Below are 14,370 nucleotides of genomic sequence, written 5' to 3'. Positions count from 1 at the left end.
GTATATGTGGTTTGAGGAGGTAGTGGGATCAGGCACTCACTCAGTAGCACTGTAACCCAGTCGATTTCCCCATGGGTCCAGAGTGCTCCTCACAACTCCACCTGGGGCCCAGGGTCCCGCTACCCGGCCTGGCTGGCGTGCCCCGCGCGACCCCTGCCTGGAACCCAGGGTACTGAGCCCGGTTTCTCCAGGGGTCTGGTGTGCTACGCGCAGTTCGGCCAGGGGCCCAGAGTCCCGCGACCCAGGCCCCAGCTGGCATGCCCTGCCTGACCCCTGCCCGGGTCCCAGGGTACTGGGCCCGGTTTTTCCAGGGGTCTGGTGTGCTACGCGCGTTCCGACCCGGGGCTCAGAGTCCCACGACCCGGCCCTGGCTGGCGTGCCCCGCGTTCCCCGCGTGCCCCCCGCCCAGGTCCCAGGGCACTGGGCCCGGTTTCTCCAGGGGTCTGGCGTGATACGCGTGTTTTGGCCCGGGGCCCAGAGTCTCGCAACCTGGGCCCCAGCTTGAATACATATAATATAACATTCAATACATGTAGGTTCTCTGGGACACTCCTTACACAGCTACATAATGCTCCAGATCTCTGCCTCTGGAACTCGTATTGAGTTGCTTGGGAGATCCTTGCCAATCTTGCTGACAATATTTTCTGGCCATGATGACCTTTCTGTAGCCTTTCCTTCAGGGATCAGCAAGTGGACTCTGCTCATTAGATATTTGAAGAGTAGCTTTTCCTCTCTTTGCTGCTTTATAGATGTGTTAAGTACATCACACACATATATAGGATATTAAACGATATACATAACATAACAAGGAAAACTTTATTAAGAAAAAGATGTCACCTGTTATCCCATTGTTTGGGAGGACCATGGGTTCAAGGCCAGTCTCAGAAATTTAGCAAGACCCTGTTTTAAAATAAAAAATACAAAGGGTTGAAGGTTACCTTAGGGGTAGAATGTCTCTGAGTTCTATCTCCAGTGCAGAAAAGAAGTAAAGAAAAAAGAAGGAAGGAAGGAAGGGAGGGAGGGAGGGAGGGAGGGAGGGAGGGAGGGAGGAGAAAAAAGAAAAATAAGTTAGCCTGTCCTCTCCCAGCTTCATTCCAGGGAAGACAATCCAATGTTTCTATAAAGGCAAATCTTGCCAGACGTGGTGGTGCACGCTTGTAATCCCAGTTTTCAGGAAGCAGAGACGGGAGGAGCATGGTTCGCAAACAGCCTCAGCTACTACTTAGTGAGGCCCTTCGCAACTTAGTGAGACCCGGTTTCAAATATAAAAAGGAAAAAATAGAGCTGGGGTGTAGCTGGGAGGTAGAATGTCCATGGGTTTCATTCCCAGTACCACAAAAAAGGCTAATCTTCCTAAAACCCCTCTAACTACCAAATAATAAAGATATTTTGCCCTTGATTGTACATGTATAAGCTAAATGTTTCAAAATGGGGAGAGCACAGGATGAGTGTATGGGGAGAGACAGATGGGAGTATGCAGGCCCAGGGAGGTGGACATTTAGGACATTCATTGAGAACAGTCAGGCGTTGAGGGGAGAGGGGTAGAGCAGGGATTCCACTGTCCCATTTGAACCTGGTACATTACTTCAGGAAGCCTGAACTCTATGATGTTGAGGCAAACATCTCACAGATGAATCTGTGGTTGGTGGCAACGACAGTAGAGATATTCTTCTCTCTTGGAACATGTTTGCTGAGATAGTCTCCTGAGCACTCAACACCAGCACCAGGCAGCCAAGAGAGGACTGGAATGAAGGCAATCATCTGGACTAAGAACCTGTTCCTCTGTGGTCCAACTAAACCTGGAGTTAGGCTGTGGATGATGAAGGCAAAGCCCAGTCCCATCCACTCAGTGCCTAAATAATGGCTGAGGTTTAATTTCCTGGGCAGTCCAGAGACTCAAGGTTCAGTGTAGAGCAGGGTTTCTCTATCTTGGCACAGTGAACATTTTGAACTGTATAATTCTTTGTTTGGCGGTCTCTCCTATAGATTGTAGGATATTAGCAGACTCCGTGGCTTCTACCCACTAGTGACAGTAACATTATTCAGTCTCTTCTTTTTGTGTATTACTGGGGATTGAACCCAGGGGATTCTACCTCTAGCTATACCCCTAAACCTTTTTATTTTGAAATAAGATCTAAGTTGGTGAGGCTCTCACTAAGTTGCTGAGACTGGCCTCGAACCTATGCTCCTCCTGTCTCAGTTTCTCAGATACTTGAATAACAGGCATGTGTCTCTGTACCAGGCTTCCAAGCCCCTTTTTGTTAACTGAAATGTTTCTAGATATTGACACATATCCACTGGAGAAAAAAATGTCTCTGGTTGAGAACTCCTGGTTTGGAGTAGTGGTTCTCAAATTCAACTGTGCATCAGAATCACGTAGCATGGTAGACAGGCATGGTGGTGTGCACCTGTAGTCCCAACACTCAGGAGGTTGAGACAGGAGAATCTCTTGAGCCTAACTGTCAAGACCAGCCTGAGCAACTAATGAGATTCCCAGCTCAAAAATGAACTGACATTCTAAAGGCATTGGCAAGGAGCGAATCAAATTATTGCTGAAATCCAAGAGACACATCTTTGGTGAAGAGCTGTGTAACACAGACTGTTGACTCAAATCTGCCAGTACTGCCTACTTGAGTAGAATTTCATTTATGAACTCCTGTGTATTGCAATGGTAGGAATCCAGTCCTGTGAAGACTGGCTATAAACTGAAAAGTGTACTTTGCATTACAGAGCAAATCACACATATAATTCAAATAATAAATTGCTGTTTCTCAATTTAAAAAATCACCCATAGGCTTGTTAAAACGAAGAGTGTGGGAGATCAATCCTAGTTTTTGTAACTCAATAGATCTTGGTAAGAACTCCGGAATGTATATTTTCAGTGAGTTTTCTGGTAATGCTGATGGCAACAGGACAGGGACCATGGTTTGAGAACCACTGGTTTAGAGAAATAATAAAACATGCCTTATTACCTAGGACTACAGATGAAAATTCATATCCAACTCTACATACTATATTTTGCCTTTGTAGTGATAATGAAAGTTTGTGTTAATTGATCCATGCTATGATGCCACGAAAAAGCTGTGAAAGTGTCTATAAATTACCCTTTTCAATGGTGATAAAATATTTCATTTTACTGAAATAATATCCTTTAATTAAACTTTCCTTATTGGTAAACCTTGACATTTATTTTGTTTCTTTTTTCTTTATTATTTTTTCTTTCTTTCCTTCTTCATCCCTTTCAACTTTATTTCTTTTCTTAAAATGTATATTTTGATATGCTGGAGTGAATCTAGGGGCATTCTACATCCTCAGCCCATTTTATTTTGAAACAAGGTCTTGCTAAGTTGCTGAAGGTGTTGCTAAGTTGCTGACGCTGGCATTGAACCTGTAATCCTCCTGTCTCAACCTCCCACATACTGGAATTAAAGACGTGCACTACCATGGCCAGCGCCTTTGCTCATTTCTAAATTGAAATGTCTGTTTTTTTGTAGTTGACTTGTAGAGAATCATAATATGATACTAAACTCTTATCAGATAGCTGATTTTCAAGTATTTTCTCATGTTCTGTAGTTTATCTGCATTTTCTTGATAGCATCCACTGATGAATGAAAATTGAAATCATCTATATGTTCTTTTTCTTATGATGGCATATCCAAGAATCTGTTACCAAATCCAAACTCATGAAGCTTTCACCCATATGTTTTCTTCTAATAGTTTTATAGTGCTTTTGAAATTGCATTGGGGCTACACTCCAAGCCCTATTTTATTTTTATTTTTAAACTGGATCACACTGTTACCATACACTGGCTTCATACTTGAGATCCTCCTGTCTTGGCCTCCATTTTATACTCTTTTTGTGTGTTGTCTATTGCCAGTGTATTGTTTGGAAATCTTGAGCACTACCACTTTTCTGAATAAGCTTACTAGTCAATATATTTTTGTGCATTCTTTAAGATTGCATATAAGAATATCACGTAAATATAGTGTTTCAGCCGGGCGTGGTGGCGCACGCTTGTAATCCCAGCATTTGGGAGGCTGAGACAGGAGGATCGTGGTTCACAGACAGACTCAGCTACTTAGTGAGGCCCTTTGCAACTCAATGAGACCTGGTTCAAAATAAAGAATAAAAAATGGGTTGGGGTGTAGCTCGAGAGAAAATGCCCCTGGGTTCCATCCTCAGTACCACAAAATAAAATAAAATATAGTGTTACAGCAGGTGTGATGGCGCACACTTGTAATTCCAGCATTTGGGAGGCTGAGACAGGAGGATCACAGGTTTGCGGCCAGCCTTGGCTACTTAGTGAGACCCTTCGCAACTCAGTGAGACTCTGTTTCAAAAATCAAAAATAAAAAATAGTGTTTGGGGTATAAATCAGAGGTAGAGTGCCTCTGGGTTTCATTCCCAATACTGCAAAAAATAGTAATAAAATAAAATAAAATATCGTGTTATAGCCAGGCAGGTATGCATGTGTCATTGCAGTGGAGCCTTGATCTCTTTCCTTAAGAACTAAAGTCAGAATAATTTTTTTGAAAAGAGTAACTCACTCTATGGAAAGCTCACCAAGTGCTATGTGCATGTATATCCATATCACTCTGAACTTCATTATGATGTCAATCCAATGCACCAATAAATGTATATTTCATATTTTATTTATATGTGGGACATATTGAAAATGGTGTACATTTAGACTTTTCTTGGTACCCGCTACCCCTCGTTTCCTCTTCACCCTCCCAACAATGAGTGTCCTGGTTAACCATGCTATATTCATACTTCTACACATATTTGGATGCAGCTCCTCCATTAATCAATCTCAGCCTTCTTCCTCTCCTGCCCTTCCATTCTAGCTTTGCTGAGGTTTCCCCTCCATCATCTGGAATCCCTCTGGTATTACCACTACTCTCTGGCTTGGGCATATTAGAGAAAACATATGTCCCTTCTCTTTCTGTCCTTGACTAATCTCACTTAACATAATGTTCTCCAGGTCTTTCCATTTTTTTTTTGTGAATGCTATGATTTTAGTCTCCTTTATAGCTGAGTAGAATTCCATTGTATATATTTCCCATAATTTTGCAATCCATTCATCTGTTGGTGGAGACCTAGGTTGGTTTCATATTTTGTCTATTACAAATTTTGCTGTAATGAACATGGGTATGCATATGTTAATGTAGTTCTCTGATTTCAAGCCCTTTGGAAAGATACCCAGGAGTGGTATAGCCGGATCAAATGTTGGATCTATTCCCAGTTTTCTTAGGAATCTCCACACTGATCTCCATAGTGGCTGAACTAGTTTGCACTCCCACCAACAGTGTAAAAGAGTTCCTCTTTCCCCACATCCTCACCAGCATTTGTTATTATTTGATTTCTTTATGCTTGCCACTCTGACTGGGGTTAGATGGAATCTCAGCATAGTTTTGCTTTGCCTCTCCCTGGTGGCTAATGATGTTGAACATCTTTTTTAAAAATTGTAACTCAGACCTGTGCCTCCTCTGCTTGCATGACTCCACCATCTTCCTTCTCACCTGGAATCAATCTCTTGCTTTGCCCTTGACCTTCTTGTTGGCTTCCTTCAACACGCTGGCCTTCTCTTTCTTGTTTCTCCTACTTTCCCTTTCAAGGTAACAGCTTAGAACAAATATACACCTTCACACTAATAGACTTTGCCTCTTTCTTGGGTTCTCCCTAGCAACAAGGACATGTTTAAACTCTCATCCATGGACATTGCCCACGCTCCCTTGGTCAATAAATTCTGGAATTTTGGTGGCAATGAGAGGAGCCAGAGATTCATCGAGCGTTGTATCCAGAACTTTCCAAGCACCTGTCTGCTGGGGCCTGAGGGCACCCCTGTTTCCTGGACCCTGATGGACCAGACTGGAGAAATGAGGATGGGCAGCACTGTGCCTGAATACCGGAGCCAGGGCCTCATCTCCTATGTCATCTATTACCAGGCCCAGAATATGTACAGACTCGGCTTTCCCATCTACTCTCATACAGACAGGAGCAACAAAATCATTCAAAAAATGAGTTATAGTCTACATCATATACTCATGCCCTGTGACTGGAACCAGTGGAACTGTGTGCCTCTGTGAGGCTGGCCTAGAACACAAGACCAAGTTGGACCTGGGTGCCTAGAAAGAGGAGTGGGTGGTGCAAGAAAAGAAAACGTAAATTTTCATCAGCAATTCAGTAATCATTGGGTTCTGGGGAGCAGTGTGAGTGGTCAACAGGACCACCACGGTCCTGGTGCTCAAGCTCTCATGGGCTTCCCCCTAGTTCTTCAATATAAAGTGGGCCTAGATTCTCCTGGGTTAAATTCATATAATTTAGCATTCAATAATTGTAGGTTCTCTGGGGCACTCCTTACTCAGCTACATAATGCTCCAGATCTCTGCCTCTGGTTGAGAACTCCTGGTTTGGAGTAGTGGTTCTCAAATTCAAGTGTGTATCATAATCACGTAGCATGGTAGACAGGCATGGTGGTGTGCACCTGTAGTCCCAACACTCAGGAGGTTGAGACAGGAGAATCTCTTGAGCCTAACTGTCAAGACCAGCCTGAGCAACTAATGAGATTCCCAGCTCAAAAATGAACTGACATTCTAAAGGCATTGGCAAGGAGCGAATCAAATTATTGCTGAAATCCAAGAGACACATCTTTGGTGAAGAGCTGTGTAACACAGACTGTTGACTCAAATCTGCCAGTACTGCCTACTTGAGTAGAATTTCATTTATGAACTCCTGTGTATTGCAATGGTAGGAATCCAGTCCTGTGAAGACTGGCTATAAACTGAAAAGTGTACTTTGCATTACAGAGCAAATCACACATATAATTCAAATAATAAATTGCTGTTTCTCAATTTAAAAAATCACCCATAGGCTTGTTAAAACGAATAGTGTGGGGGATCAACCCTAGTTTTTGTAACTCAATAGATCCTGGTAAGAATATAGTCAATATATTTTTGTGCATTCTTTAAGATTGCATATAAGAATATACCATGTAAATATAGTGTTTCAGACGCTCGTGGTGGTACATGCTTATAATCCCAGTATTTGGGAGGCTGAGGCAGAGGTTCAAGGTTCACAGACAGCCTCAGCTACTTAGTGAGGCCGTTTGCAACTCAATAAGACCCTGTTTCAAAATAAAGAATAAAAAATGAGCTGGGGTGTAGCTCAGAGGCAGAATGCCCCTGGGTTCCATCCCTAGTACCACAGAATAAAACAAAATATAGTGTTACAGCAGGTGTGATGGCACACACTTGTAATTCCAGCAGTCGGGAGGCTGAGACAGGAGGATCACAGGTTTGTGGCCAGCCTTAGCTACTTAGTGAGACCCTTCGCAACTAGTGAGACTCTGTTTCAAAATCAAAAATAAAAAATAGGGTTGGGAGTATAAATCAAAGGAAGAATGCCTCTGGGTTTTATTCCAGTACTGCAAAAAATAATAATAAAATAAAATAAAATATAGTGTTACAGCCAGGCATGGTGGCATATGCCTGTAATCCCAGTACTTGAGAGGCTGAGACATAAGGATCACAGTTCACCACCCACCTCAGCAACCTCATGAGGCTCTCCACAACTTAGGGAGACCCTGTTTCCAAAAAATAAAATAGGGCTGAGGTTGTAGCTAAGAGGTAGAATGCCTCTGGGTAGCACCCCCAGTATCACACACACGGCAACAAAATATAGTTTTACTTATTTCCAGCTAGATCTTCCTTCCTTCCTTCCTTCCTTCCATCCATCCTTCCTTCCTTCCTTCCTTCCTTCCTTCCTTCCTTCCTTCCTTCCTTCTTTCCTTCCTTTCTTCCTTCTTCTTCCTTCCTTCCTTCTTTTTTCCTCCCTTTATTTTGCCTAAATAGAACTTCTAGTATAATTTTGAATAGAAGTGATGAAATTAGGAATATTTTCCTTGTATCTGATCTTATGTGGGAGTTTTTTAGCCTTTCACTTTTTTCTTTTGTGTATGGTACTAGGGGAATGAATCCAGGTTCTACTACTTCTGAAATATACCCTAGCCCTATTTTTTAAATTTTTGAAACAGGGTCTCACTAAGTTGTGGAGGACCTCCCTAAGTTGCTGAGGCTGGCTGCAAACATGAAATCTTTCTGTCTCAGCCTCCAAGTACAGGAATGACATCTGGTTAGCCTTTCACTTTTGAGTGTGACATTAGCCTTTGATTTTTATAAATGTTCTTTGTACCTTGTGAAAGGTCACGTCTCTTCCTAGATTTCTGAATGCTTTCACTATGAAAAAAATATGTAAAACTTCGGCAAATACTTATCCTGCATTTATAATATTATAATTTTTCCTTTGTTATGTTACTTTAGTTTATTGCATTGATTTGATTTTCATGTATTGATGCACCTTTACATTCTTGGAATAAATCCTAAATAATAATGGTTCATGATTATGTCAGTATGCTATTGGATTTTGTTTGTTAGTATTTTTAGTATTGCTGCATGTACATTAAAAAAGGATTGGTCTGTGATTTTCTGTCTTTGATATTTTTGTCCAGCTTTGGTATTCTGTAACGCTGGCTTCACAGAATGAGTTAGAAAGTTATTTCCTATGCTCACAAAAATAACTTTAAGGAAATATAAACTTAGATCAGCTTTATTTATAATCAGCAAGCAGCAGAGAAAAGCACAAATGTGCCTCAACTGAGAAATAGAAAAACAATGTGTAGAGTGCATGGAATGGAATATCACTTCACAATAAAAAAAGACACCACTATTAATACAGGCCATAGCGCCAAGGAAACTCAGATACATCATTCTAATTGCAAAATGTTAGAACCAAAGACTACATTAGGGGTCTAGTGAAGAAAAGGAAGCAAACACAAAATTATTTAGACAAAATGTATGTTTGCCAGGTGCAGTGGATGGAAGGGCTTGACCACAAAGAAGCTTGAAAATATAGTTATGAGGGATCAGGGTAGCCATAACATGAATATGTGCTTGACCAAATTTTTAGAGCTTGATACTAAAAAAAAGTTTGTAAACTGGAAATTAATTACTTCCTGATTGTAAATTACACATTAATTAGAAGTGAAAAATACAGGACATAACAACGTGTGATATAAATGTGTATGGGCTCACTCTAACTATCCAACTGAGTCCCAACTAAGTAGTTTAATTGCCTCTTAGGTAGTTTAATTGCCTCTTCCTTAGTAAAGTAGAAAGAGGAATACAGAAGCCCTCAGAGGCTCAGTGTTTCTATAAATCCCCACTGGCTCACATGCACTACCCTCTGAGGTCCAGCAGGAATTCAGATGACTTCATTTTTAAAAGGGCCAGACGCAGCCTGGACACCTTCGGTCAACATTTACTCGCTTGAATGTCTGTGTGTTCGGGTCTTCTTCTGGCCTGAGGCCTTCACAGGAGTCCACAACCATGGTCAAGGAAGACCTCCGAGATAAAAAGTACATGGAGTGACCTGAAAAGAGTCACCGGTTAGCAAATTGTTTCGCTCACTTTCCTTTATTTGCGACTTACAAGCATAACTTTGTGGATTCTGCGAGAGAGGAAATTCTGTTGTCCTTATTTTACAAATAAAGAGGAAATAAGGAATCTTTCAAGGACACAGAAAGAATGCCTGGTAGATTCCTGGCCTGAATACAGGAATATTCACAGTAGTACGTTCTCCCAACTTAGAAACCTCAGGACCTTTTGAATATCACCTGCCAGAGACTTTTTCTAACAATACTTATGTATCATTCAGCAGAAGAATGTCTAATTGCAAACACACTATTCAGAATTGACTGTAACTTTTGCTCAAGAAAGGTAAGCTCCTATACTCAATACGTAATTTTAATGAAAAGTATAATTAATCCAAAAGTAGTTGCAACTTAGATACTATGAGTTTCTTTTAGCACAGCAATAGAGGTTGTGAACATTGTTCTACAACACTGAAATTAAACTGTTATCAATATTAGAATCCCATCACTAGAGATATTAAAGATACTTATGAAACACATCATGCTGCTCTCTGTAAAAAATACAAAAATATTGCAAATGAGGCTCTGGTTGATATGGTAGTAATTTGAGTCTGTTCACTGTCTGTGGTCTTCCCATTTGGAAGTATTTGAGAAACAAAGAGTAAACTGAACTATCTTTAAACCAGGTGGGTGCAACTGGCCATCACTTTTCATTTAACTGGAAGTAAAATGTACGAAGGCTTTCTTCTGACTTGAGGATTTGCTAGGAATCTGCAGCCATGATCAAGAAAGTAGAAAATAAAACTAAGGTTTTAAGCAATATTAGAATTTCATTTTAACATTATCTCCCAAATCAAACAATATTATTGTTGAAACATCTACCCTTGTAGATGGTGATGTGGCTAAAAGCAAGGGCTTTTGACTAGTATAAAACTGGGTTTAAGCCAGACACAGTGATGTATGCCTGTAATCCTGGTACTTGGGAGGCCAAGACAGGAGAATCTCAGGTTCGAGGCCAGCCTTAGCAAGTTAGCAAGACACTCAATACTTAGTGAGATGCTGTTTCCAAATTAAAAAATGGCTGAGGGACTAGCTTGGATGTAGAATGCCTTGGGTTCAATTCCCAGTAAAAACAAAAAATAAAAAATGGGTTTAAATATTGAACATTTAATCTTCATACTAACTTCATACTAACACAATATAATTTAATTTCAGAAATAATCAATTATATTTAGGGTAAACAATGATACTATATATATATATATACACATACACACAGCCACATTATACTTATATATAAAGCTTTTATATGTTTCATATGTTGTAGAGTCTAGTGTGTACTAAAAGTGGTTGTTTATGTGTGTTAAGGTTGTCTAACACACACCCACACACACATAGGCTTGTTAGATGAAGCTGGGAATGGAATAGAAGGAGAATAATAGGAAATAGTGTTGGCAGAGGAGAGATATGCATCTACAGGCTTACAATTTAAGTCAAAAGATCTAAATGTGTTGTTGCTGCACTAGAAAATGTCCAAATGAAAAATTATTAAACATGGACTTTCCACCAAAACAGATTTTCAGTTTGAATATAACCCCAAACAATGAGCTTTCAACCAGCGATATTTGTGAACAACTTGACAGTAATGAGAAAAAGGGAAGCCAGGTATGGTGGCGCACCTGTAATCTGAGTACATGGGAGGCTGAGACAGGACAGCAGGGTTGAGACCAACCTCAGCAAGTTTGTGAGGCTCTCCGCAACTTAGCAAGATGCTGTTTCAAAACAAAATAGGTTCAATGACCAATACTGAGAGGGAGGGATAGAGGGATGGATGGATAGAGAGACAGAAGGAGGAGGAGGAAGAGAAAGGAAGACTTGGACTCAATCTGAAATGTGGGATTCAAAGGAGGTATTGAGCAAAAGAATGAAGGGAGCCACCAATCCAAAGGGCAGACCAGGAATGAAGTATGAACTATTAGCAAATAACATCTAGTGGACCTAGTGTGTGCAAAAAGCAGATTAAAGAGTGAGGCTTCAAGACTTTAGATCTCAACCACACCTGAAGCCCCACTAACTGTCACTCACCCTCCTCAAATCACATGTAGCCCACCATTCTATCCTCATAATAGTAGTACAGCTGGCAATTATCCTGCGGTAATAAATAGGCAATATTGAACTCATTTAAAAATGGATTGGTTCATTTAATTCTTGGAATTATACCATAAGGTAGAAGTCAGTATGATTGCTCTTTTTAGAGGAAGATAATGTGGCAAAGGGACGTTAGGGTGGTCCCAAAGATTCTTAGTCCATAAATATAGGACTGGTATGCCCCTCTTTCCCAGAGCCCAAGCCCCCTGCTGATGGTACTTCCTCCCCTGCCAGAATTGTCTCTGCTGGTCATACATACCTCTCCAGGACCAGGTAGATCACCACATCTATTATGCAAAGAATCGCTGTGAAACACCCAAAACTGAGACATTGAGAAGTTGTAAAAAAGTATAGAAATATGCATTCATGCAGCACCCAGCATTTTAACTTTAGATTTTAAAGATGATCTGTGAAGACCTTTTGATTCAACAGCCTGAGGCTTGCTGGGTGTAGTGAGACAAGTTTGTAATCCCAGTATTTGTGAGGCTAAAACAGGAAGATCACAGGTTTTCACAAACCTCAGCAACTTGGTCTCCTTAGTAACTTACTGAAACCCTGTTTCAAAATAAAAAATAGGAATGAAATCTAGCTCAGAGGTAGAATGCACCTGGGTTCATTTTCCAGTTTAAAAAATATGGCCCGAGGCTCCACAGGTAAGTAGTACACAAAATTTTGTTGCTAATTTCATGCTTTAGTTATGGAGACTCTTGAAACACATATGCTTATTACAATGAAATAATGCCTAAAAGTATAAAAATAATAAATTTCATTGCAATAACCACTATACTTAGTACTCTATTCCTTCATTTCTTTGCTAAGGATATCTCCTAATTCCCTAATAACTTTGATGGAGAACAGGACAGAGGTGACAGAGTTCATCCTCCTGGGACTCACCGATGCCCCAGCCCTACAGGTTCCCTTCTTCATAATGTTCACTCTGATCTACCTCATCAACGTGGTTGGGAACCTGGGCATGATCGTATTGATTCTCTGGGATTCTCGTCTCCACACTCCCATGTACTTTTTCCTCGGTCACCTGTCTCTGGTGGACATCTGCTACTCTTCTGCTGTCACTCCCACAGTTGTGGCTGGGCTCCTCGTGGGAGACAAGGTCATCTCCTACAACGCCTGCGCTGCTCAAATGTTCATGTTTGCAGCCTTTGCCACTGCAGAAAATTTCATCTTGGCAGCAATGGCCTATGACCGTTATGCAGCAGTGTGCAAACCCCTGCATTACACCACCACCATGACAACAAGTGTGTGTGCCTGTCTGACAGCGGGCTGCTACGCCGGGGGGTTTGTTAACGCCTCCATTCACACTGGGGACACGTTCAGTTTGTCCTTCTGTAAGAGCAATGAGGTTCACCATTTCTTCTGTGATGTTCCAGCAGTCATGGTTCTCTCCTGCTCTGACCGACATGTCAGTGAGATGGTTCTTGTTTATGCGGCCAGCTTTGTTATCTGTTCTGCTCTCCTTGTTATTTTGATATCCTACACATTCATTTTTATCACCATCTTCAAGATGCGCTCAGCTGCAGGGTACCAGAAAGCTTTGTCCACCTGTGTTTCTCATTTCACTGCCGTCTCCATTTTCTATGGAACCCTTATCTTCATGTACTTACAGCCCAGCTCCAGCCACTCCTTGGACACTGACAAGATCGTATCTGTGTTCTACACCATGGTCATCCCCATGCTCAACCCGATGGTCTACAGCCTGAGGAACAAGGAGGTGAAGAGCGCATTCAGGAAGGTGGTAGAGAAGGCAAAGTATTCTCTGGGGTCATGAGTTTCACCTTGTAGGATGCACATTAACCTTGTTTGATTCCTCTCTGGTCTTTCCAGGCACCTTCTAACATATTAAGGCCCAGAATGATGTTAAATTCCAGAATTGACAGCTTTACCTCAAGTCTTTGTTTCTTAGGAAAAGAAAATAATGTTAAAAATGTCATACTTGAATGGAGATGGCTAAAAGGGAGTAAAAGCTTGGTGGTTATGCTTTGTTGAAATGCTGGTGAAGCAGATTTGATGTGCTCACTCTTTCTACATACATTTGTCTCTGTCCTATGTGACAACAAACATACATGTAAAACAGGCAGCAAAACTAAGTTCATGATCAGAAGTATCTAGGTGGGCTCCACATGGGCACATGTACTCGGGACAGAAAATTATCCAGAGGTAAATGGAATGCTGCTAGTGGTTAATAAAAATTTCTTAAATTTATTTTAAAAAATAAATTTCTTAAATTTATTTTATTATTTTTATGTGGATTATATTAAAAATGGCATACATTCAGACTGTGTGTGGTGCCCTCTCGCACCCCTGCTTCCCCTTCCCACCCTCCCAACCATAAGTGTCCAGGTTAACCATGCTATATTCATATTTTTACACATATTCAGATGTAGCTCCTCCATTAATCAACCTCAGCCTTCTTCCTCTCCTCTCCTTCCATTCTAGCTTTGCTGAGATTTCCTCTCCATTATCTGGAGTCTTTACAGTACTCCTAATAGTCCCTAGTTGGGCATATTAGAGAAAACATCAGTCCCTTCTCTTTCTGTGCCTGGCTGATCCCACTTAACATAATGTTCTCCAGATCTTTCCATCTTCTTGCGAATGACATGATTTTCTTCTTCAATAAAAATGATTTAGATAGTTAATTGGGGCATTAGAATATCAACTTACACCTAATTGCTATGATTTGGGTCTAATCCCCCCTAAAACTCAGGTGTTGAAAGCATGACCCTGAAGCAGCCAGGCTCAGAGGAGCATAGTTGGAGGAGACTGGTCACTACAG

General features: G+C 41.1%; 1 protein-coding gene across 1 annotated transcript; it reads left to right on the top strand.

Annotated features, from left to right (window-relative positions):
* Window positions 1–12,426: 12,426 nt before the first annotated feature.
* On the top strand, window positions 12,427–13,365 carry LOC308279681 (olfactory receptor 5B3-like; the record flags this gene model as incomplete). Its single annotated transcript, XM_080719799.1, has 1 exon — window positions 12,427–13,365. The coding sequence occupies one exon, from the start codon at window positions 12,427–12,429 to the stop codon at window positions 13,363–13,365; it is 939 nt and encodes a 312-aa protein (XP_080575925.1).
* Window positions 13,366–14,370: the final 1,005 nt, after the last annotated feature.

This window comes from Muscardinus avellanarius (assembly GCF_963383645.1).
Source record: "Muscardinus avellanarius genome assembly, chromosome: 1".
NCBI lineage: Eukaryota > Metazoa > Chordata > Mammalia > Rodentia > Gliridae > Muscardinus > Muscardinus avellanarius.
Note: the sequence above shows the minus strand (reverse complement) of the source record. Positions and strands in the feature narration are given on the sequence as shown.